This window comes from Bos javanicus, chromosome 22 (genome assembly GCF_032452875.1).
Source record: "Bos javanicus breed banteng chromosome 22, ARS-OSU_banteng_1.0, whole genome shotgun sequence".
NCBI classification, from domain to species: domain Eukaryota; kingdom Metazoa; phylum Chordata; class Mammalia; order Artiodactyla; family Bovidae; genus Bos; species Bos javanicus.
Window position 1 is genome coordinate 45,963,378 of NC_083889.1, and position 26,516 is coordinate 45,989,893.

Genomic DNA, 26,516 nt, shown 5'->3' on the forward strand with positions numbered 1-26,516 from the left:
GAATTTTCAGTACTTTAGTGTTATTGTTACAAGTTAAGAAACAGTACACGTTATATTTTACCGGTAGCAAACTGATGCTACATAACTGCAAAACAGCTCTGACTGTTTCTTTAACTGTTTCTTGATATACATTTTGGAGATAAGAGATTTATTATGGTATTAATGTTGGTTCTAGATCTATGGGAATAAAAGAAAACTTAGTATAGATTATTATTTACCCTGGTATTAGAAAATTATAGAACATTATAACATACCTGATAATAATGTGAAACAATGTAGTGCTCTTAGCACGGCTCAGCATGTATGCATTATTGAGCTGTGGTTACATGCACTATATCTTACATGCACTGCATCTACAATAACAAAGAATAATAATATGGATGATGTTAAATATTGGCAGCAAAGTATATGATACTTGTTTAAAACTACAAATTACAAATATTAGGACTCACACCGTGGTGTTGGAGAAGACTCTTTGAGAGTCCCTTGGACTGCAAGGAGATCCAACCAGTCCATCCTAAAGGAAATCAGTCCTGAATATTCATTGGAAGGATGGATGCTGAAGCTGAAGCTCCAAAACTTTGGCCACCTGATGTGAAGAACTGACTCAGTGGAAAAGACCCTAATACTGGGAAAGATTGAAGGCAGGAGGAGAAGGGGCAGACAGAGGATGAGATGGTTGGATGGCATCACCGACTCAATGGACACAAGTTTGAGCAAACTCTGGGAGTTGGTGATAGAAGGGAAGCCTGGCATGCTGCAGTCCATGGGGTCTCAAAGAGTCAGACACAACTGAGCAACTGAACTGAACTGAACTGAAAATGTATGGTCTTTCAGGATATTGCTTTATTACTGTGCTAAACCAAAAGACATTATGGTACCTCAATTCTATAAATATTTGTGCAGTGTATCTCTTCAGTGAATACTTACTATTTAAGTGCTAGACTGATTGTGTACTTTGCTAAAATTATAGACATTACACACTAGTTATTGTAGTGGCAGAATTGCTTCCGAGTTGGAAACAAGTGTGACATGGCTTAGCAATAATATCATAACAACGCTAAAATTATAGTTCTACCATGTAGAGTGATGCAGCAAAGAGACTATTCTCAATATCAGAGCTGGCACAGAACCCAAGTGGTCGCCAAGTGGGTTGGGGAAATCACAAGCTTTTAGTGATGTGAAATGAGGAACTGTGATTTCCCGAGAAGCAGGACGCTTCCTTAACTATTTCTCTGAAACCCTGGCAGTCGCAATGGTGGTTTTCCGGATGTGGGTTATAGTCCTGTATAGACCACTGGGCTCCCTATGAGCACTTGTGTTGTTGTTGCAACTACAACTGCAGGCTGCAGCAGCATAGGAGCTGCATCGTCGTCATAACTAGCAGCAAGGCAGGACCATGGACAGGAGAGCAGCCCTACTGTTAGAAAACGTACGTAGAACATAACTGTGTTACTGTGACTGAAATGACAGAAGAGTGTCACTGCTGCACCATATTGTGAAATAACTATACTGTCAAATTTCCTGTAAAGACAGTATATGGGATGATGCAGGAGTGATGCTGGAGCCAGCATTACCAACAGCATAATGCAATATGGCTGGTGAAACTGTTCTTTTCTGGGTCTCAAGAATAAGCATGTGGCAGGAAAAGAAGTGACAAGGGGAACGTCAACAAGGTGGCAAAGTGCACAGGGCCTTCCTTCTCCATCACCACCTGTGTGACTTAGCCAAGTCATCTCTGAACCTCACATCTGCTATATACACTGTGCCCCCTCTCACAGCATATTCTGCTTTACTACATATAATTATGGGAACAGAACTGATCATATGCTGTGCTGAACTGCATTATGTCAGCCAATACTCTCCCCTTACAATCTGAGAAGCACTAATGCTCGCACACTATCATGAGTTATGTTCTTTTATGTCTTTAGTTATATACATATAAAGGCATTAGATTATACTCAGGTACTTCCAATGTGTTAAACGGTGCTAGGCTGTGTGACGTGAACAGTCAAAATCACGGGGGCATGTTTGTACTATAGAAGCTCCCATATTGATAGTGCTGACACCTTCTAGCATGCATGCCTGGAAGCTGCGAGGAGATTCCTGATTTATCACATTGTGAGAACCTTAAAAATTGGCAGCAGCAATCTTCTCAATCAAGGGATTGACCACTATGGTCCATGTGTCAAATCTGGCCCACTGCCTGTTTTGTACAGCTTTCAGGCTAAGAGCGATCTTTACATTTTTAGATGCTTGAAACTTCTAAAGAATAATAACATTTTGCGACATGTGACAATATAAGAAATTCAGATTGTAGTGTCCTTTAAAGAAAGTTTTAATGGGACACAAGGGGCTTTTGTGCTATGCTGGCAGAGTTCAATAGTTGCAACAGACACAGACAACATGGCCCACAAAGTCTAAAATATTCACTCTGGTCCTTTACAGAAAAAACTTCCTGACTCCTGGTTTAAATCATCCTGCATCACCTAAAATGTGTGTATGAGTAGGAAGTACTGTATTTTCAATATACTACAGATGTAGCCATAGTGCCATATTACTCTGCTGTTTCTAACCATAGTTAACAAAAAATATCACTATAATCTACTATCATATATTGCCTTTAGTGTGTCCAAATGCTGCTGAATTATAGTATCCCAAACTAGAAAGTACTGCCATCCTGACTTCGTACCTGTCTGAGGGGACCGGGGTCTGCCGCCATGTGGGACTATAATACATTGTACTGATGCATATGGTACATAGTATTGTAACGGTGAAGGCAGAAGGCCCTGCCTCTTAGTGGCTCTAGCAATCTGGGTAACTTGCTTGTCAAGTCCAGTTTCCTCATCAGTGAAATGGGAATAATAACAGGTGTAGGAAATGATGATGGAAATTCTCTGCACAGTAACTTGTAAATAGAAGCTCTCATAAACAGAATCATGGAAATGGTTTATTCATTCTGCAAACACTTGCTGGGTGTCACTGAAATTGAGAAGCAATTAAAAGCATGGGGAATTCAGACAGTTGAGCTCCCTCCTACAAGGTATAGGAGGGGAGACTTGAGAGTGAACAGGGAAAATGCCAGCGCCCTGTGAATACCTTGCTCTGAAAGAAACCGGCAGGTGGAGAGCGAGGATTCCCTGGTGTTCAGTGGAAGACTGCTGAGGCCTGAAGGACAAGAAGGACCCCATCATCTGAGTATTTTAAGATATGATATACAGAGATTGCTACTGAATTGAATCTGTACATTAGTAGCTTACACTATGTAAGGGATTCCTAGCATGGTGGAGCAAAGGTACACAATTTAGATGTCACGTGGGGATCCGGAATGTCTGTGGCATCTATTATATTGTTTTAAACTTCCTCTTGCCTCAAACTGTGACAACCTAAAAATGTTTCCAGATATTTCCGAACGTTCTCTAGTGGGCAAAGCTGCCCAGGATTTGTAATTACTGGATTAGGAAACATATCCTAATGGAAATGATGCCTGCAAAGTCCCTAGTAGGAATTGCAGCTGCTAAGAGCTAGATATATAAAACAAAGTCACATGAGTAGAAATGCCCCTGACAGGCTCCCCAGCATATGTGTGCCAATTAGAGGCATCTTCACAAAGCTCCCGAATCACACACACTGCAAATGGCCCTCAAGGGTCTTCTAAATTATTATGACCTCTAATATTGAGAGTAATAAAACTGTGCTCTTCTGCCTATTATTTTAATATTTTATTAAACTATACAGACTCTTAAAACAAGAGAAATATTACCCTCTGCAGTGCTATACTGAGAGAATGTGGTCCACTGGAGAAGGGAATGGCAAACCACTTCAGTATTCTTGCCTTGAGAACCCCATGAACAGTATGAAAAGGCAAAATTATAGGATACTGAAAGAGGAACTCCCCAGGTCAGTAGGTGCCTAATATGCTACTGGAGATCAGTGGAGAAATAACTCCAGAAAGAATGAAGGGATGGAGCCAAAGCAAAAAGAATACCCAGCTGTGGATGTGACTGGTGATAGAAGCAAGGTCTGATGCTGTGAAGAGCAATATTGCATAGGGACCTGGAATGTCAGGTCTATGAATCAAGGCAAATTGGAAGTGGTCAAACAGGAGATGGCAAGAGTGAATGTCGACATTCTAGGGATCAGCGAACTGAAATGGACTGGAATGGGTGAATTTAACTCAGATGACCATTATATCTACTACTGCGGGCAGGAATCTCTCAGAAGAAATGGAGTAGCCATCATGGTCAACAAAAGAGTCCGAAATGCAGTACTTGGATGCAATCTCAAGAACGACAGAATGATCTCTGTTCGTTTCCAAGGCAAACCATTCAATATCACAGTAATTCCCAACCAGTAACGATGAAGAAGCTGAAGTTGAATGGTTCTATGAAGACCTACAAGACCTTTTAGAACTAACACCCAAAAAAGATGTCCTTTTCATTATACGGGACTGGAATGCAAAAGTAGGAAGTCAAGAAACACCTGGAGTAACAGGCAAATTTGGCCTTGGAATACGGAATGAAGCAGGGCAAAGACTAATAGAGTTTTGCCAAGAAAATGCACTGGTCATAACAAACACCCTCTTCCAACAACACAAGAGAAGACTCTACACATGGACATCACCAGATGGTCAACACCGAAATCAGATTGATTATATTCTTTGCAGCCAAAGATGGAGAAGCTCTATACAGTCAGCAAGAACAAGACAGGAGCTGACTGTGGCTCAGACCATGAACTCCTTATTGCCAAATTCAGACTTAAATTGAAGAAAGTAGGGAAAACCACTACACCATTTAGGTATGACCTAAATCAAATCCCTTATGATTATACAGTGGAAGTGAGAAATAGATTTAAGGGCCTAGATCTGATAGACAGAGTGCCTGATGAACTATGGAATGAGGCTCATGACATTGTACAGGAGACAGGGATCAAGACCATCCCCATGGAAAAGAAATGCAAAAAAGCAAAATGGCTGTCTGGGGAGGCCTTACAAATAGCTGTGAAAAGAAGAGAAGTGAAAAGCAAAGGAGAAAAGGAAAGATATAAACATCTGAATGCAGAGTTCCAAAGAATAGCAAGAAGAGATAAGAAAGACTTCTTCAGCGATCAGTGCAAAGAAATAGAGGAAAACAACAGAATGGGAAAGACTAGGGATGTCTTCAAGAAAATCAGAGATACCAAAGGAACATTTCATGCAAAGATGGGCTGGATAAAGGACAGAAATGGTATGGACCTAACAGAAGCAGAAGATATTAAGAAGAGGTGGCAAGAATACACAGAAGAACTGTACAAAAAAGATCTTCATGACCCAGATAATCACGATGGTGTGATCACTGACCTAGAGCCAGACATCCTGGAATGTGAAGTCAAGTGGGCCTTAGAAAGCATCACTACTAACAAAGCTAGTGGAGGTGATGGAATTCCAGTTGAACTATTCCAAATCCTGAAAGATGATGCTGTGAAAGTGCTGCACTCAATATGCCAGCAAATTTGGAAAACTCAGCAGTGGCCACAGGACTGGAAAAGGTCAGTTTTCATTCCAATCCCAAAGAAAGGCAATGCCAAAGAATGCTCAAACTACAGCACAATTGCACTCATCTCACATGCTAGTAAAGTCATGCTCAACATTCTCCAGGCCAGGCTTCAGCAATATGTGAACCGTGAACTTCCTGATGTTCACGCTGATTTTAGAAAAGGCAGAGGAACCAGAGATCAAATTGCCAACATCTGCTGGATCATGGAAAAAGCAAGAGAAAACAGAAAAACATCTATTTCTGCTTTATTGACTATGCCAATGCCTTTGACTGTGTGGATCACAAGAAACTGTGGGAAATTCTGAAAGAGATGGGAATACCAGACCACCTGATCTGCCTCTTGAGAAATTTGTATGCAGGTCAGGAAGCAACAGTTAGAACTGGACATGGAACAACAGACTGGTTTCAAATAGGAAAAGGAGTATGTCAAGGCTGTATATTGTCACCCTGTTTATTTAACTTCTATGCAGAGTACATCATGAGTAATGCTGGGCTGGAAGAAACACAAGCTGGAATCAAGATTGCCGGGAGAAATATCAATAACCTCAGATATGCAGATGACACCACCCTTATGGCAGAAGTGAAGAGGAACTCAAAAGCCTCTTGATGAAGGTGAAAGTGGAGAGTGAAAAAGTTGGCTTAAAGCTCAACATTCAGAAAACGAAGATCATGGCATCCGGTCCCACCACTTCATGGGAAATAGATGGGGAAACAGTGGAAACAGTGTCAGACTTTATTTTTCTGGGCTCCAAAATCACTACAGATGGTGACTACAGCCATGAAATTAAAAGACGCTTACTCCTTGGAAGGAAAGTTATGACCAACCTAGATAGCATATTCAAAAGCAGAGACATTACTTTGCCAACAGAGGTTCGTCTAGTCAAGGCTATGGTTTTTCCTTGGTCATGCATGGATGTGAGATTTGGACTGTGAAGAAGGCTGAGTGCTGAAGAATTGATGCTTTTGAACTGTGGTGTTGGAGAAGACTCTTGAGAGTCCCTTGGACTGCAAGGAGATCCAACCAGTCCATTCTGAAGGAGATCAGCCCTGGGATTTCTTTGGAAGGAATGATGCTAAAGCTGAAACTGCAGTACTTTGGCCACTTGATGCGAAGAGTTGACTCATTGGAAAAGACTCTGATGCTGGGAGGGGTTGGGGGCAAGAGGAGAAGGGGACGACAGAGGATGAGATGGCTGGATGGCATCACTGACTCGATGGACGTGAGTCTGTGTGAACTCCGGGAGTTGGTGATGGACAGGGAGGCCTGGCATGCTGCGATTCATGGGGTCGCAAAAGTCGGACACGACTGAGCGACTGATCTGATCTGATCTGATCTGCTGCTAAGTCATGTCTGACTCTGTGCGACCCCATATACGGCAGCCCACCAGGTCCCCCGTCCCTGGGATTCTCCAGGGAAGAACATTGGAGTGGGTTGCCATTTCCTTCTCCAATGCATGAAAGTGAAAAGTGAAAGTGAAGTTGCTCAGTCATGTTTGACTCTTAGCGACCCCATGGACTGCAGCCCACCAGGCTCCCCTGTCCCTTGGATTCTCCAGGCAAGAACACTGGAGTGGGTTGCCATTTCCTTCTCCAATGCATGAAAGTGAAAAGTGAAAGTGAAGTCGCTCAGTCGTTTCTGACCCTCAGCGACCCCATGGACTGCAGCCTACCAGGCTCCTCCGTCCATGTGATTTTCCAGGCAAGAGTACTGGAGTGGGGTGCCATTGCCTTCTCCAGAATAATAATGCTACAGTTCCTTATTTTGCAACTGCTTCATATATTGAATAGTACTTTTTACCACTGCCATTACTATCTTATTTTAGTGTCCTATGTCATCTTAGTCTAATGAAGGTATAGCATATGGAGTTGGTCTTTTGTTATTTTAGGACAGATAAAGGCATCACACAAATATTCTCATCTATACTGTGATTTACTAGTCTAACTTCAATAACTATTGCACTTGTTCTACTATATTTTTGTGAATGTTCACATATATGAAAGCTTTCTACAGTTTAGGAAGAATACTGCTACAGTTTAGGAAGAATACTGCTAGCTCCAGGTGACTTCTGAATCCATTAACTTATTATATGGAATGTCAAAGCTTATAATTTTAGTAACTGTACCATACAGTTAGATTTAACTGTATCACTTTAAAGTTTATCTTAATTATAAGTAGCAAACCAAACATTTTAATAAAACTTTCTGTGATGAGATCCCTTTGGAGACAATTGGCATCAATCATTAGTACTGTCAGTAGAAGTTTTCAAAAACTGGCAATGGCAGGATAACAGAGGATATTCTATTACTCCATGCTCTCTCCGTAACGCTGACCCTCCCACACAGCGCTATAGCATGGGGACAGGTATACACAACCGCCCTCTATGCTGGAACCGCAACTCTTGCTACTACCGTCACTTGCTTACTTGCTTAAATGTTTACTGAGGGTCTGCTCTGAGCTGGATACTCTACTCTTCTCTCCTTGGAGACGAGAATACAGCAGTGACAAAATAAAAAACAACAAATAAAATCCTTGCCTTCTTGGTGTTTATATTCACCTGGGGAGAGACAAACGCTAAACAAATCCAGTGGTGATAACTGCTATGGCAGAATATCAAGCAGGGAAGAGAGAAGGGGTGAAGGCATGTGCAAGTTACAACTATAAACAAGGAGGTCAGCGTGGACTGCCACAAAAGAAGGACCTGAAGAAGGTAAGGGAGGAAAGCATGCGGGTATCTGGGAGAAAGAGCATCTCATGATGAGGGAATAGCAAGTGCAAAGACCCTGAGGCAGGTGTCCACTTAGCATGCTTGAGGAGTAGGAAGACTTTGTGGGTTGGAGAAATAGTAATTGAAAGAAGCATAACAATGCAGTACTATTATTCTTATAAATACTAGAATCATTATAGTATAAAGTAGTATGATAACATCAGTTTTTCTAAAATATCAATAGGATAATGCAGCCTTTTTTTTAAGAGTTTGATTTCTCCACGTGACTTTTAGATGTTTGTCCTCTAAAGAAAGGCATTCTCATTTCTACCTAGGCGCAGAAATTATTCCACTTGGAATGGTTATTTTGGAATCACAATCCAGTGGAATCTATTTTCTTTGGTTCACGATCCAGTGTTTTAATGCTTACAGGTCTGAGTAGTTTCACATTCTATAACATATAAGACCGAATTTCATCTCTTGTTTATGAGGAAAGCTAGAAGCCAAATTCTCAAGCAATAAAGTTGAGTCATTTGTAGTCACCATTCTTTCCTCCTTCAAGTCTTCTCAGAACAAATTCCTAGGGTTTATGACTTCTTTATTTCTATTCCCAAATACTTCAACACTTAAATATTATGGAAGCTTGTGTTCTCATCCAAATTATGATTTCTATTGAAGTTTTGTTCAACAAAATTCAGGGTTCTGTGCAATAAATTCTTCTGATGTAGATGATATTTTGATTTACTTCTGTAAATATTTTTAAAACAGAGTAGAGCATCTAAACAATTGTTAAATGTTTGTCTAGAATCTGCTTTAGAGTAAAGTCTCTGCCAACAACCATTATTTTCTTGCCGTCTGGAATGGGTGACTTTTTCATGCACTTTTCAGTCTGTTTTCTCAGCAATAAAATGATAACAAAACCCAAACCAGGAGATTATGATTTTAACATACTTTATTTAAAAAGTACACAGTTTTAAATTGGTTTCAATGGGTTTCAAGCAGAAGGGATGCTGCCCACTTGCAGTCCCGTTTCTGATGAAGGATGATAATAATGTAGCAAACTCACATTTGCATGACTGGCAAAGTAAAAAGATAACTTTTCTGTCAACATATTTTTAAGAGTTTGTATCACGCACAGTTTAAAATCATGAGATGCTGATGGTTGGACTATATTTCATGTCTCCTATGTCGCACCATAGTTTGGTTCACAGTTTATCCATAATTTAGCATGCCAAGAGAACATCTCCATCAGTGTCACCTTGAGAAGAGCATCAAAAGCAGAGGGAACAGGATCAGGACCATCTTGGCCTTGAGATTCGGTGCACCCCCACACTCCCTCGCATTCTCCTACAGGGAAAGGCAGGGTTGGTTAGAGCAGAGACAGATTCCAAGATGCCTTAAACTTCCCAAGGTATGTGGCATCCCCAGATCTCTCCCTGCTCTTCAGCATATGAACAAAATCATTTGGAATCTAGATAATGTCCAGGAAATGGACTTGTGTACATTTCATCACATTAGTAAAGACAATCTCTGACTTCACTTGTCAATGCATAAAATATGCAAAATGACTTTTTGCATACTACAATGCAGAACACTCAAGAGGTAAAGGACTGTTGGTAGAGATGTCTGTTGTGATTATTTTATAAAAGCAAAATATTGACCTTCTAAGTAAATGATCACATCTCAGATCATTTCAGAGACTTGGCTATGGAAGGTTTTATTAACACGTGTGACTTCTTTTTAATTTCAGGGAAGGGAGGTTCTGTTTTACAAAAATTAAATCATATTATTTACTCCTTTCTGTACCATGATTTTCATCTACTAATTGACAGAATTTTCTCCATGTTCATTACTGTAAATTTCTTTTATTCATTCTTTTTTTTTTTTTTTCTTACTGATGGTTGTTCATCTTCTCAGGTGTTCTCTACTGTTACAAAGAGTGTTGAATGCAAGTCCTTCGCCAAAATTGGTATTTGTTCCTGCTCTGGCCTAAGGTAAAGATGTCCAGGAATAAGGGTGAAGAGCTAAAGGATATTTTTGCCTTCAATGGCTATTGCCAGATACTTCATTGGTACCTGTATTTTCTGATCATCCAATGACTCGTATCTTTCATGTCCTTGGTTAATTGTTTCTTTTTTTTTAAAGATCTTTTTTTAATATATATAGTTCATTTTTAAAGTCTTTACTGAACTTGGTACAACATTGCTTCTGTTTCTTAAATTTTGGTTTCTTGGCCATGAGGCATGCAGGACCCCAGTTCCCCAGCCAGGGATTGAACTTGCACCCCCTGCAGTAGAAGGCAAAGTCCCAACCACTGGACCTCTAGGAAAGTCTCAGAGCTTGGTCTATTTTTAAATGCAGTTTTTCTTCATTAATTTAAAGAGCTCTTTATGCTTTCATTTATAAATGTTCTCAGGTTCTATAAATTGGATACTGACTCTCAGTTATCCTTTTTACCAAAGGTTATAATTTTTATATAGTTAAATAAATCTGTTTTTCTTCCATTTTTTCTGGTCTTGGATAGGAAGGTCTCTCCAATACCTAGAATTTTTTTTTTTCTTTTAGAAATGTCATTGGCATATAATTGATCTACAATGTTGTATTAATTTCTGTTGTACAACAAAGTGTACTATATATATATGCATATATATGGTATGCATATTTATGCACATATATGCATAAAATACCCATTTTATTTTCCATTATGGTTTATCACAGAATGAGTAAAGTTCCTTGTGCTATACAGTAGGACCTTGTTGTTTATCCACCCCATTTATAATAGCTTTCACTTGTTAACCCCAAATTTCCAATCCTTTCCCCCCACCTCTATATCTGTCATTTTGTTTCTGTTTTGTAGATATGCTCATTTGTGACATATTTTAGATTCCACATATAAGGGATATCATATGGTATTTGTCTTTCTCTTTCTGATTTAGTTCAGCTAGTATTAATCTCTAGGTTCCTCCATGTTGCTTCAAATGGCATTATTTCATTCTTTTGTATGGCTGAGTAATATTCCATTATATATATATACACACACTACACATCTTTATAGATTCATCTGTTGGTGGACACTTAGATTGTTTCTATGTCTTGCCTACTGTAAACAGTGCTGTTGTGAAGACAGGGGTGCATATATCTTTTCAAATGATATTTTGGTCTGGATACATGCCCAGCAGTGAGATTGCTGGATCATACGGCAACCCTACTTTTACCTTTATGAGGAACATCCATATTGTTTCCCGTAGCGGCTGCACTAATTTACATTCTGATCACAGTGTAGGAGGGTTCCCTTTTCTCCACATTCCCTTCAGCATTGTTATTTGTACACCTTTTAGTGATGGTCATTCTGACTGGTATAAGGTGGTGTCTCATTGTAGTGGTGATTTGCATTTCTCTAATAATTAGTGAGGAGAAGGCAATGGCACCCCACTCCAGTACTCTTGCCTGGAAAATCCCATGGACGGAGGAGCCTGGTAGGCTGCAGTCCATGGGGTCGCTAGGAGTCTAAGTGATGATAAGTATCTTTTCATGTGCCTGTTGGTCATCTGTATGTCTTCTCTGCAGAAATGTCTATTTAGGTCATCTGCTCATTTTTCAACTGGGCTCCCTGGCTTTGTTTTGTTTTTGAGTTGTATGAACTGTTGTATATTTTGGAAATTAAGCCCTTTCAGTTGCATCATTTGCAAATATTTTCTTCTACCCCTTAGGTATTCCTTTTGTTTTGTTTATAGTTTTCTTTGCTGTATAAAAGCTTATAAGTTTGACTAGGTCTCATTTGTTTATTTTTACTTTATTTCTATTGCCTTAGGAGAATGACCTAAGAAAACATTGGTACAATTTATACCAGAGAATGTCTTGCCTATGTTTTCTTCTAGGAGTTTTATGGTGCTCTGTCTTATATTTAAACCTCTAAGGCATTGTGAATTTATTTTCATGTATGGTGTGAGGATGTGTTCTAACTTCACTGATTTACATCTGACTGTCCAGCTTTCCCAACACCACTTGTTGAAGAGGTTATCTTTTTCCCATTGTATATTCTTGCCTCCTTTGTTGAAGATTAATTGACATAGGCGTGTGGGTTTATTTCTCGGCTTTCTATCCTGCTCCATTATCCATATGTCTGTTTTTGTGGCAACGCTATGCTGTTTTGATTACTATAGCTTTGTAGCACTGTCTTAAGCCTGGGATGGTGATGCCTCCAGCTTTGTTCTTTTTTCTCAGATCAGCTTTGGTGATTCTGGGTCTTTTATGGTAACATACAAACTTTAAGATTATTTGCTCTAGTTCTGTGAAATGTTGTGGGTGTTTTGATAGAGAATCTGTAGACTGCTTTGTGTACTATGTCCATTTTAATAATGCTAATTCTTCCAATCCAGAAGTATGGGTCCAATCCCTAGAATTTCTTATGAGACCATGATTTACCATTCAGGTCCATTCTATGTTCTCCCCTTCGAACTGAACTTCTGTCATACGTAAGAGTATCTATTCTTTTCCACTGACTTCATCCTACTGGGTCTAGAACCTTAAAGAAAAAAACAGTGTTTTTTTTGTTTTTTTGGTCATTGTTGTTGCTCTCTTGTTTTTTAGTGTTTATCATGTATCTAGTTTCCAAAGCAAGTTGTCTTATTAACTTTAAAAGATTTTTACTCTTGTGAATTTAATGCTAATTATGCAGTTCCGCCAGGGACGGCTGCCAGGAGGAGCAACCCAACGTCCAAGGTGCGGTGGCTGCCCGTGCGCAGGAGGGCCTAGAGGAGCTATCCAACATTGAAGGTCAGGAAGGGCAGAGGTGAGGAGATACCCCTGGCCTGAGGTAAGAAGCGGTGGCTGTGCTTTGCTGCAGCAGCCGTGAAGAGATACCCAACGCCCAAGGTAAGAGAAACCCAAGTAAGATGGTAGGTGTTGCAAGAGGGCATCAGAGGGCAGACACACTGAAACCATACTCACAGGAAACTAGTCAATCTAATCACACTAGGACCACAGCCTTGTCTAACTCAATGAAACTAAGCCATGCCCGTGGGGCAACCCAAGACGGGCAGGTCATGGTGGAGAGATCTGACAGAATGTGGTTCACTGGAGAAGGGAATGGCAAACCCTTCAGTATTCTTGCCTTGAGAACCCCATGAACAGTATGAAAAGGCAAAATTATAGGATACAGAAAGAGAAACTCCCCAGATCAGTAGGTGCCCAATACGCTACTGGAGATCAGTGGAGAAATAACTCCAGAAAGAATGAAGGGATGGAGCCAAAGCAAAAAGAATACCCAGCTGTGGATGTGACTGGTGATAGAAGCAAGGTCCGTTGCTGTAAAGAGCAATATTGCATAGGAACCTGGAATGTCAGGACCATGAATCAAGGCAAATTGGAAGTGGTCAAACAGGAGATGGCAAGAGTGAATGTCGACATTCTAGGGATCAGCGAACTGAAATGGACTGGAATGGGTGAATTTAACTCAGATGACCATTATATCTACTACTGTGGACAGGAATCCCTCAGAAGAAATGAAGTAGCCATCATGGTCAATAAAAGAGTCCGAAATGCAGTACTTGGATGCGATCTCAAAAACAACAGAATGATCTCTGTTCGTTTCCAAGGCAAAACATTCACTATCACAGTAATCTAAGTCTATGCCCCAACCAGTAACGCTGAAGAAGCTGAAGTTGAATGGTTCTATGAAGACTTACAAGACCTTTTAGAACTAACACCCCAAAAAGATGTCCTTTTCATTATAGGGGACTAGAATGCAAAAGTAGGAACTCAAGAAACACCTGGAGTAACAGGTAAATTTGGCCTTGGAATACGGAATGAAGCAGGGCAAAGACTAATAGAATTTTGCCAAGAAAATGCACTGGTCATAGCAAACACCCTCTTCCAACAACACAAGAGAAGACTCTATACATGGACATCACCAGATGGTCAACACCGATATCAGATTGATTATATTCTTTGCAGCCAAAGATGGAGAAGCTCTATACGGTCAACAAAAACAAGACTAGGAGCTGACTGTGGCTCAGATCATGAACTTCTTATTACAAAATTCAGACTTAACTTGAAGAAAGTAGGGAAAACCACTACACCATTCAAGTATGACCTAAATCAAATCCCTTATGTTATACAGCGGAAGTGAGAAATAGATTTAAGGGCCTAGATTTGATAGATAGAGTGCCTGATGAACCATGGAATGAGGTTTGTGACATTGTACAGGAGACAGGGATCAAGACCATCCCCATGGAAAAGAAATGCAAAAAAGCAAAATGGCTGTCTGGGGAGGCCTTACAAATAGCTGTGAAAGAAGAGAAGTGAAAAGCAAAGGAGAAAAGAAAGATATAAGCATCTGAATGCAGAGTTCCAAAGAATAGCAAGAAGAGATAAGAAAGCCTTCCTCAGTGATCAATGCAAAGAAATAGAGGAAAACAACAGAATGGGAAAGACTAGGGATCTCTTCAAGAAAATTAGAGATACCAAGGCAACATTTCATGCAAAGATGGGCTCGATAAAGGACAGAAATGGTATGGACCTAACAGAAGCAGAAGATATTAAGAAGAGGTAGCAAGAATACACAGAAGAACTGAACAAAAAAGATCTTCATGACCCAGATAATCACGATGGTGTGATCACTGACCTAGAGCCAGACATCCTGGAATGTGAAGTCAAGTGGGCCTTAGAAAGCATCACTATGAACAAAGCTACTGGAGGTGATGGAATTCCAGTTGAGCTATTTCAAACCCTGAAAGTTGATGCTGTGAAAGTGCTGCACTCAATATGCCAGCAAATTTGGAAAACTCAGCAGTGGCCACAGGAGTGGAAAAGGTCAGTTTTAATTCCAGTCCCAAAGAAAGACAATGCCAAAGAATGCTCAAACTACCACACAATTGCACTCATGTCACATGCTAGTAAAGTCACGCTCAAAATTCTCCAGGCCAGGCTTCAGCAATACGTGAACCGTGAACTTCCTGATGTTCAAGCTGGTTTTAGAAAAGGCATAGGAACCAGCGATCAAATTGCCAACATCTGCTGGATCATGGAAAAAGCAAGAGAGTTCCAGAAAAACATCTATTTCTGCTTTATTGACTATGCCAATGCCTTTGACTGTGTGGATCACAAGAAACTGTGGGAAATTCTGAAAGAGATGGGAATACCAGACCACCTGATCTGCCTCTTGAGAAATCTGTATGCAGGTCAGGAAGCAACAGTTAGAACTGGACATGGAACAACAGACTGGTTCCAAATAGGAAAAGGAGTATGTCAAGGCTGTATATTGTCACCCTGTTTATTTAACTTCTATGCAGAGTACATCATGAGAAATGCTGGGCTGGAAGAAACACAAGCTGGAATCAAGATTGCCGGGAGAAATATTAATAACCTCAGATATGCAGATGACACCACCCTTATGGCAGAAGTGAAGAGGAACTAAAAAGCTTCTTGATGTAGTGAAAGTGGAGAGTGAAAAAGTTGGCTTAAAGCTCAACATTCAGAAAATGTTGATCCCACCACTTCATGGGAAATAGATGGGGAAACAGTGGAAACAGTGTCAGACTTTATTTTTCTGGGCTCCAAAATCACTACAGATGGTGACTGCAGCAATGAAATTAAAAGATGCTTACTCCTTGGAAGGAAACTTATGACCAACCTAGATAGCATATTCAAAAGCAGATACATTACTTTGCCAACAAAGGTCCGTCTAGTCAAGCCTATGGGTTTTCCAGTGGTCATATATGGATGTGAGAGTTGGACTATGAAGAAAGCTGAGCACCGAAGAATTGATGCTTTTGAACTGTGGTGTTGGAGAAGACTCTTGAGAGTCCCTTGGACTGCAGGGAGATCCAACCAGTCCATTCTAAAGGAGATCAGCCCTGGGTGTTCTTTGGAAGGAATGATGCTAAAGCTGAAACTCTAGTACTTTGGCCACCTCATGCGAAGAGTTGACTCATTGGAAAAGGCTCTGATGCTGGGAGGGATTGGGGGCAAGAGGAGAAGGGGACGACAGAGGATGAGATGGCTGGATGGCGTCACTGACTCGATGGACGTGAGTTTGAGTGAACTCCGGGAGTGGGTGATGGACAGGGAGGCCTCTCGTGCTGCGATTCATGGGGTCACAAAGAGTCAGACACGACTGAGCTACTGAAGTGAACTGAACTGATGCAGTTCTGGGAAGAAGGAAACAGCAACCCACTCCAGTATTCTTGCCCGGGGAATCCTGTGCACAGAGGAGCCTGGTGGGCTGTGTCTGTGGGGTGGCACAGAGTCGGACATGACTGAAGGGACTTAGAATGCATGCATGCACTGGAGAAGGAAATAGCAACCCACTCCAGTATTCTTGCCTGGAGAATCCTGGGGATGGAGGAGCCTGGTGGGCTGCCGTCTATGGGGTCGCAGAGTCAGACACAACTGAAGCAACTTAGCAGCAGCAGCACCATGCAGTTCTGGTTTCAAATGAAGTGGCTTTATTGTTTTGGGACAATTGTTCATATTTCTATTTTACATAGACCTTTTACTAGAGGTGATCATTGGATTTTATCAAAAGCCTTTACAGCATATGTTATCGAACTCTCCCTTGAACATAGAAACAAACATTCTCAATAAATTCCAAATTCTTCTTAGCAGTACACTGACTTTAAAATATTTTGTAGTATTTGGATAGTTTAAATAACATTAAAATTATTTGGTATTTACAGGTGACATTAACACTCAGTGGGCTACGGTGGCATTTTACAAAAAATAAATATCCTCTCAGTATCCCTATAATAATTGGTCTAGGCCAGTTTTCTATTTTTCAAGATGGAGGTGGAGTATTTTTAAATTGTCATTTTGTTACTATATTTAAATTTTTTTGCCTACAACTTTGAAGGACATAATTCATCTACGTCTATAAGTTTACTTTTTACTACAAGCTTAATTTTTTCTCTGATCATCACTTTTGGTGTAAATGTAGTGCCTTTATAGTTGTGACCTCATGTGTTACAGGGAGTTTAAAGGCTTATCATCCCACATTTAGATACTGCGACTCTTGATCTGACATTAGTATTGTGACTTTTGCTTTACATGATTTTTTTATAAGTAAAAGGCTGTCTAAAAGTAAGCAAGGGAAAATAACTTTAACTACAATTTGAAATAAGTAAAACAAGATGGTCAGAGCCACTTTATGTGTAATAGTGGAAAGTGGTAAAACTATAGCACATTTGTAAACGGGAAGATAGTAAAGAGGCTTTTAAAAAATATATGTGAATATAATAAGAAAAGACTATTAAGTAAAGACTAAATAAGAAGGCATTGAGAGGCTGAATGTAGAATAGCATTAGCCTTCCAATATATTATTTCTTGGTTTGCCTGAAAGGGATGATTTTCTCAAGAGTAAACTTTTGAGCTATAGTTCTCTGATGGCTGTGAGATCCTCATGGAGAATCTGATGGTAAAAGAGTAGGAGGGGGTATCAGATTACCTCAGGATGGAAGCCATGACAAGATTCCGGACGCCTTCTGATCTTCTGGGCCTTTAAACGTTCACACTTAAGCGATTCATTATGTTGACTGTAGTTAAGGCATATTTCCAAGACGCTCCTTTTCCTTATTCTGCATTTCAGATGTCAAAACTTGGCACTTAGTTCCCTTAACACCTGCTCTCTAACAGTGGAAAGAATATCATCTCTCCCTCTCTGAGATTCCTCCCCTGGGTTTCCTACTGTTGCTCCCCCTTACCAGCTTCATCAGTCATGGCTGGACTGACACACAAAAGGATATACCTGATTTCAATGGGTGCCATGGTGATGGGGGCCACAGACTCACAGAGGCAGCTGCTGTCCACCACCACCATGAACAAATTGCTGCTCGGGATCTGCTGGATGACAAAGGACCTGTTGGAACAAGAGGCAGAGAGAGAGTGAGTGGTCATTTACCATCCCCCAAGTTAATAGCCATGAGGAAAACTTCCTCCAGAATGGGACAACTGCTATAGTATTTTGGAAAACAAATTTCAGAGACTGGTTTACTACTCAAGTTGCCTCTTTCCATGAAGCTCTTCATTTCAAATCCAAAGCTTCACTAAGAAGACAATAGCTATGTCCATACGTAGCTCACACAACTCATCTTGGAAAGACTAGACTTTATGTGCATGAAACAGGAGAGTCAGAGTTGGCTAAATTACCTCAGTTTCTAAGCTCTAAGAGGTTATGCTTTTCCAAGACTCATTTTCTTCTCCTAGGGCTTAAAAACCATTGCAAGTTGCATTTGATGTTCTCCTGAGTGTATGTTTCTCTCCTCCTCACCTCAAGGATAGACTGAAGCCATGCCATAGTAATTATAAAAGAACATGAACTTCCTAGACCTTTCCCTCAATCACTTTGCACAATGTCTGCCCATAACAGAGGTATATTGCTTAGGATGAAATCAAGGCTAGTTGGTTAAGGAGCTCCAGTCGTCTCAGAGACCAGGTCATGCTGGCACAAAGGCCATGCTACTCATGATTTTGGTGTTCTCGCAGGGGAAGATGAGCACACACATTTCGACTCTGCCATCTTGGGCATTCCGTCCTCACTTTTTTTTTTTTTAATCTTCTGGGCCCATATGTACACTTAGTCCAACATAAGTAAGTTTAATGATACCTCTTTCTCATCTGGCCCACTACACGAAATGACAATCATCATAATAATACTCCTTGAATCAGAAATACCAGCTCTTTGGAGGAACAAGTTGGAGAACAAATCCCATATTCTTCTAGAGCAAATAGATTAACTGAATATTTACCCCCAAGTCCAGAATCCTGTCACATAAACTTTTCATGATATTTTCACCAAATTCAGTTTACTCAGTTGAACTAGACTATAATTTTAAAAAAATGGCCAATTTCTCTATAAGTTATCTTTATTCATCTTCCTCTCAATAAATGTATTCTATTCTTTAGAGTATATATAGTATAATAAGATATGACATGAATTTTTATGATCATGATGTACAAGCTGATAGAAATACCAAAAGTATTTGATGGACACATGACTTATTTATGAATAAAATTGAAAGCAAAAACTTTACAGACCTAAGTAATCCAGAATATGCTATTTTCAAATGCAGGGAACTGCAACACGTTCCAAAGAGCAGAAAGCATCAATTACATATTCTTTTAAAGTTGGATAAAATTAGAAATTAATAGCAAAAAATATAAACAATGGAAATTAATAGTTAAAAATACATCCAGTTAATCCTTGTGAATTTGAGAACAGCCCAATCTGTGCAGTGTGACCTTAAATATTTTTTATTGGGAAAAAAATCTGCAAATAAATGAACTGTGTTTTTGAAACAAGAAGCTGGAAAAGTGAGAACATAAACCTGTACCTGTATCCTACCCTCAGTCTCCCTTGCGGTGTACTGGGACTGAGGACTGATGCCCCTCTCCAGAGTCCAGCCCCCAGGCTCCTGCAAGGATGTGACTGATGGACGAGGAGAGAGGTGATCATTGCGTATATAAGTGGTTCCTCCTGTCTTTCTAGCCATTCTCTTCAATTTACACAAACTCCCTTAGCTTACCTTTAGCTACTACCCTGTTTCCCTGTCCTCATTTACGGTACAACTCCCAAGAAGAGGTACTGACAATCGCTCTCTCTCTCTTTCCTTTTTTTCTCTTTCCCTCTCTTTCAGGTTCTCTACTTCCTCACTTCTTTCCTTTCACAAATCTACTCCAATAAGGTTGTTGTCCTTACCACACTCTTGAATCGGTTCTTATCAAGGACACCAAATAAACAACCACACTGCCTTTCTTCTCAAATCTCTTTGCCTCCACTTTCTCCTTACCTGCTCACTGTCTGCCCCCTGACAGCAAACTGTGGTTTCCATGGGGAAAAAGCTGCTTGTGTCTGCCCATGGTGATCTTTTATCCCCAGCACCTAGAGTTATGCCTGGGACAGAGCAGATGCTCAGTAAATATTCACTGAGCCAATGACAGAATGAATTTATAAAGATAAAAGAAGAAGAAAATGCAAGTAAAAATGTGAAGATAACTAGAAGAATCAAACTCAGGCTTAAAAGAACAAGGACATAAGTCTACTTCTGACACTCCTGATCAAGAAAAAGAAGTTACAAAGTTACAGTAAAACCCAAAAGAGACAGAGGCATTGTAAACCTTTGAGTATTATGTATATCATTACAAATAATTTGAAAACTTAGAGCAAACACACGTTGGAGGATAATGTATAAATTATCAACATTTGGTCAGGCTATAAAAACACAAGCAAACCAACTGCATGAAAAAAATCTGAAATGCTCATTGAGAATCTACCCACAAATCAAAACTACCAAATCACCCAAAGAACAGATATCACTGTGTTTGTAGAAAATCCGTATGAACCCACTGACCAACTATTAGAACACAGAAAAGAACCAAGCAAGTTAACCAGTTACATAATCAGCATATAAAACCACAGTCTTTCCTTGACACTGGCAATAACCAATGAAAAAATACTTAAGAAATAAAGAACCATTGATAGTATCAATAATTACTGTGAAATGCCCAAGAGTAAATCTAGTAAAAGATGTTTCTCTATGAAGAAAATGATCAAACTTTACTAAACATAAAAAAACCCCTAATTCCACAGCGGTGGTGAAAGAGAACAGTTATATATTAAAGGTGTCATTCTCCTTCAAGTAATCTTTTAATTCAAAGTAATCCCAATAAAATCCCAACAGGAATTTTGATGGAATTTGAGGTGATGATCCTAAGATTTCATATAAATATAGTCTGGACAACTGTATAAAATTGAGTTTATAAGAAAAAAAGAGAGAAGAAGGAAATTGTTTGCCCCTAATTAGTATTAAAACCCATGAGATAATTTACAGAAGAGGAAACACAGATGGACAGCTGATATGTAAAAGGGGTCCAATCTCACTAAAACTAAGTATGTGTAAATTAAAATGAAATTGAAATAATCAAACTCATTTTTTACCATCAGAATGGCAAAACTTTATGGTAATATCAAATGACTGAGAGTTTGAAGAAGTGACTATTATTTTACACTGTTGGTGGGAAAGTAAACTTTTATAGGCAATATATGAATAATTTGTTACTGTTTCAGTGAAAATGATTTAGATCTTACTTTTCCAGTAGTTTTACTTCTCAGTAAGAGAAATTATTGTTCAAGAACCCAAGACGACATATAAAGATGCTCTTGGTAACTTTGTTCATGGAGAGGAGGAAAAAACAAAAGCCATCTGCAAGTCCATCAGTAGAGGAATGATTAAATAAGCAACAGTGTATCTCTTCCATGGTTTACTTGGCAACACTTGAAAGGGTAAAAGATGTCTATGTAGTGTTATAAAAGATATCCAAAACATAGTAAGTGGGAAAATGATGTTGCAAAACTATACACAAATATTTTTAGGAACATTTCAAAATACTCATCTCTCAGTATTTGATTCTGCTACAGAGAACAGGAAAAATAAATGGGATGGATAAGACTTATCATTTGCGTTAGGAATAACATGAGATAACACAGAAGGAATAAATGTTCAAAGCAAGTGGAACACGTGGGTAGAACACAAAAAAGATCAGAACATATGATGTGTCTTTCTAGTGATAAAAGAAATGTAAGGACCAAGTGAAATTAAATATTTTTTAAGGCACAAATCATGTCATCTCCAAACTGACAGCCATCATCTATGTTCTCCTTCAAGTCAACCCATTGGCAACTCCCTTTCTCTACCTGAGACACATAGATAGAAATCATGGCTGCTCAACAGATTAGAGGTAGTTTACAAACTTGACCTTTCATCTCTCCAAAAAGCAAGCATGTATCGGGTCCATGCACGTTCTGTCTACTGAACCCCCATCCCTATCCTCAAGTTTGATCCTCCTATCATATCATCAGTGGGAGAGAGAGCAAGGGAGGAGGAGATGGTGGGGAGAGAACAGGATGGCAGTGGTGGAAAAGAGGAGAAGACTGGGAATAATTATCCATGGAAACGAACGTAATCTATAACACTGGAGTTCTCTATAAGGAGAATGTATACAGGTATTCTTCAAACATTTATAAAATGGAATATTGTGCTGGGAGCAAAGAACATTGATTTTCTTATTTCACAAAAGAGAAAACTGGGACTCAGAGAGCATAAGTAAACTTCTATAGAAGCTGTATGAAAAAAGACGTGATTGTGGCCATTTCAAAGATGGGGAAACAATAGATTAAGTGACTTCCCAGAGAAACACAGACAGAGCTGCACACCTCTGGAGCCCAGGCCTGTTGTGGGACTGCAATCATAGGCAACCAGCTTTCTGTCTTGTACTGGAATTATTAGTGCTCAAGACCCTTGAGGGCAGACCCAGACTCAATATGGATGCTTAATGACGACCAGTAGAGGACATTATTCCTTTTAACACATTACCCCGTAAGGTGAAGACTTCCCAAGTGTGCTCATGAAGCTCCACAGTAAGCCCCACTTATACCTCGAGTCCTAGGAGATGAAAATCTTTGCAGGCAGCTATTACTGCAGTGGAGGAAAACAACCCCCTATGAAGGATTTGCCAGCGGAAAGATTAACTGCTTTTCCATATTTTAAAGACTTACTGTCTGCTTATTAACATGGTTCTTTGGCGGGGTCTGGCCAATGTTAGCTGTACATTTATGTGCACAATGTGTATTTATGGCCCAGGGTGCAGGGTTGAACTTCATAAAACACACCTCCATCCAGCTGGGCCCAGCAGCCAGACTGACATCACTGTGGAGAGGACTGTGGCCTGGGGGGTTGGCCTGTGGGCCAGAAAAGGCGGAAGGGAAAGGCCTCAACAGAGAACCACAGCGGTCGTTTCAGCAGAGATAGGTCAAAATGCGTGAAATAAATTAGGTCCTCAAGGGACACAGAGTAGGGAAAAGGGAAGCAGTTTTGATGTGTCCATTGCCGGAACTGAAATAACCCAGTCCTCCCTCTTCCATCCACAGCAGACAGAGAAAGAACTACAGGAAAAACGATGATGCAATTTTAAGACAGCCTTCTTTGACAAGAGGGAGTAACTATCTGCCAAGGGGGCTTTGCTACCCCGATGAGGAAAGTGGTTGCACTGCTCCCCCCCAGTGCTGCCTGGACAAGTTCCCAGAGGACCCCAGGATGCATGCTTTGGGAACTTTTAATTGGGTACAAAATAATGGCTTAAAAAATAATTGGGCAGGACAGAATCTTGAAACCTTTTAAACTTTTTTTAGCCTTTATCAATTTTTATCATTTACAAATTTTCCATATTTTATCCAAAGATAAAGGACAATGAGTAAGTCACAGGGAACTGATTTGAATCTGACAATGATCATGTTCTGGGTTGTAGTATTCTCAGAGTGGATCGGGTATGGATCTCAGAGTGGCTCTCCAAAGGACCCTACTCTCTTTGGAGGTGGGGAGATGCTTGTTTCTCCCAATGTGCCCCTAAATGTCCTACACTGACCCAGGCCCATAAATTGTGGAGAGCAAGCACTGCATGACAAATGGCTTAAATTTAAACTAGAAATTAAATATGGAGGCTGTCTTCCAAATCATAGCCATGGTATCCTGTGGCATGGGAGAAGTAAAAGGGGACACCAGCGCTTACTCATGGTTCAGTTCAAACAAGGTGAAAGAATGAACAGCAGGGCCTCCCCTGCTCACACTCGGAAGTATCGGGGAAATTTCACAGGTGAATCACATTAGCGTGTCAAGGCACATGTAGTTCTAAAACAGTTAAGCTGCTTCAGAGCACAGAGAAAGAAGAAAATACTTTGAATGCCTTTTATCAAGGGCCTTGATATAAAATCTGACCAGAAAAGAAAGGAAAGCTATAGAATAATCTCTTTTTATGAATACTGATGCAAAGATCTTACATGAAATGCAGCAAACACACTTCGGTAGGATACTCAAATATAGCACAGGGCATGAGGATTAACCCAGGAACGCAAATAAACAAGCTTATTGAGCTGTCTCAGAGTAATAGAGATAGCAACACGAAACAAATTTTTGGGGAGGGGGGGGCACATGGCACATCTTGTGAGATCCTAGTTCCCTGATCATGGATCGAAGCTGGCCCTCAAATGGCAAAAATGCAGAGTTCTAGCCACTAAACCACCAGGGAATTTCTGAAACAATTTTTTGTCTCTATTTTCAACCCCACTGTATTGAATTCTTATTTTCTCAACTTGAAATGATACTGTGTATAGATTCTCTAACTTTCTGACCACTTGAGGTTAATAAAATTAGTCCAATCTAGTTTACTAGTTTACTGCTTTAATGTCATATCTAGTTTGAAGCTCTACACTTGTCATTCCTTCAGGGTTCTATTTTCTAGCTCCTTCAGTCATTTGGGATGGGGAAATGGAGCGGCAGAGAAGCAAGCTTTTCCTACCCAGCAGGCCTTGGTGCAATCTCTCACCACAGCTTTTGTAACAGTTTGGCCTTTGGTGTCCTCCGTGTGGCTCAGCACCCCAGTGCTGGCTTTTTTGTGAGGTTGTCGTGGATTCCCCTGAGAACCTAGAGCTCCTCAACACAGCTCCAACACGACCATCCATACAGTTCTTGCCTTCAGCATTTGCCCCACAGCCTCTTGCCCTTAGTGCGTACCTCACCTGGAGAGCAACCCTTTGTTGAGTTTAAGCAAAATGCGGACAATCTTCCATACTGTCCACCTGGCCCCTGGGAAACAGGTATCTTTGCTGGCCCAGCCGTAGGCCACTTGCTCTTCCCCCAAGCCTAGGCCTCTCTCTCCAGATCTCTTTTGCTTAGATAGGACACATCATCACATCTGACCCAGCAGACATTTGGCCAGTGCTGGACTTGCCCTCTTTCAGATGCTCCCAAAACACAGAAGACTCTTAGAGAATTTCCCACCACCCACCTGGACCCTAGCAGGAAAAAGTATTCCCTGGAGGAAAACACCTCTTTCTATGAACCCCGATCTTGCTAGGCCCCTCACTCACTTCTTGTGGTAGACTAAAGATGGACCAGTTGTTAACCTTCAAATAAACTTGAGAGTGGGGGTTAGGGGAGGGTTTCCAATTCTAAATTCAGTTCAGTTCAGTCGCTCAGTCGTGTCCGACTCTTTGTGACCCCATGAATCGCAGCACGCCAGGCCTCCCTGTCCATCACCATCTCCTGGAGTTCACTCAAACTCACACCCATCGAGTCGGTGATGCCATCCAGCCATCTCATCCTCTGTTGTCCCCTTTTCCTCCTGCCCCCAATCCCTCCCAGCATCAGAGTCTTTTCCAATGAGTCAACTCTTCGCATGAGGTGGCCAAAGTACTGGAGTTTCAGCTTTAGCCTCATTCCTTCCAAAGAACACCCAGGGCTGATCTCCTTTAGAATGGACTGGTTGGATCTCCTAGAGCCAGCTAAATGGTTTTTCCCTTTAGAAACTGTGGTGCTCACATCACTTTGTCCTCAGTTTGGGGCTACAAGAATGCCCCACTTTACCTTTTCACATCCTTCCAGGAAATGTACTCATGTAAGACATCCTATCCAGAGTTGGAAAAGAGCCAGCACTGTGGGATCTGTCTAATAGATGCCTACAAGACATTTGACAAAAATTCCACCTCTGAAAACAGTCCTCAAAAGAACAGAAATAGGCACTTGATTGTGAACCAAATTTAGCATCGTACTGCAGGATAGAACACTCAGAGCTGTCTAGAATCAGAAGAAGTCATGGAGGTTCATTTCCCCCTTTATTATTTGCCATTGTTTGAAAAACATCAACCTCTGCAATTAAACCAGAGAAATGAGTGATGATTAAATGTTGGAACAAAGGAAGTATTCATAGGTACCTAAAACAAGCCCTTATCCCCATTTTCAATAATTATTCCCCCTGGTTCCCTTTATCTCCTACTGGTGCCACCATCTAATGAGTCACACAAATTAGAGATCTTGAAGTTATTCACAGGGCTTTCCTCTTTAACATCCCATGCCCTGATTTGACCATTTCCTCAATACCTCTCAAACCCACCCTTTCACGTCCCATCCCCAGGGCCAGCTTTATGGGCAAGCGATCAGTACAGTTACACAGGGAGACAGTGACAGAGCAGTTACACTTAGAAGGCCTGCCCACTTCGGGTTTACTGCTCTGCAGGCAGGGCTATCTTGAATTGTTTAATCTTATCTTTGAATTTGTGTTTTATAAGTGAAGTCCAAGGGAGAATGGGGCATGCGTGAGGGGTATGAAAGGTGAGAGGTCCTAGTTGCCTGGCTCCTGCCCTGGACCACCAACCCTATCACCCTCCAGCCCTGGTGAAGTGCTGGGTGCAGGAATGGGGAGCATCAAGGCCTGGAGGGTGTGGAGGGGAGGG

General features: G+C 40.6%; 1 protein-coding gene across 4 annotated transcripts in view; it reads right to left on the reverse strand.

Moving 5' to 3' along the window:
* Window positions 1-2,930: 2,930 nt before the first annotated feature.
* CACNA2D3 (calcium voltage-gated channel auxiliary subunit alpha2delta 3) overlaps window positions 2,931-26,516 on the reverse strand; it is a 903,838-nt gene continuing 880,252 nt past the window's right edge. For 3 of the 4 annotated variants that reach the window (XM_061396641.1, XM_061396640.1, XM_061396643.1), the window contains 3 exons: window positions 17,977-18,092; window positions 17,682-17,761; window positions 9,174-9,586 (listed from right to left, as the gene is read on the reverse strand). In XM_061396641.1, coding sequence (XP_061252625.1) covers window positions 9,494-9,586; window positions 17,682-17,761; window positions 17,977-18,092 — 289 coding nt within the window. In that variant the 3' untranslated portion in view covers window positions 9,174-9,493. Of the gene's footprint in view, window positions 3,169-9,173; window positions 9,587-17,681; window positions 17,762-17,976; window positions 18,093-26,516 lie in introns of those variants that run through there. The other variant, XM_061396642.1, reaches the window with a different exon arrangement.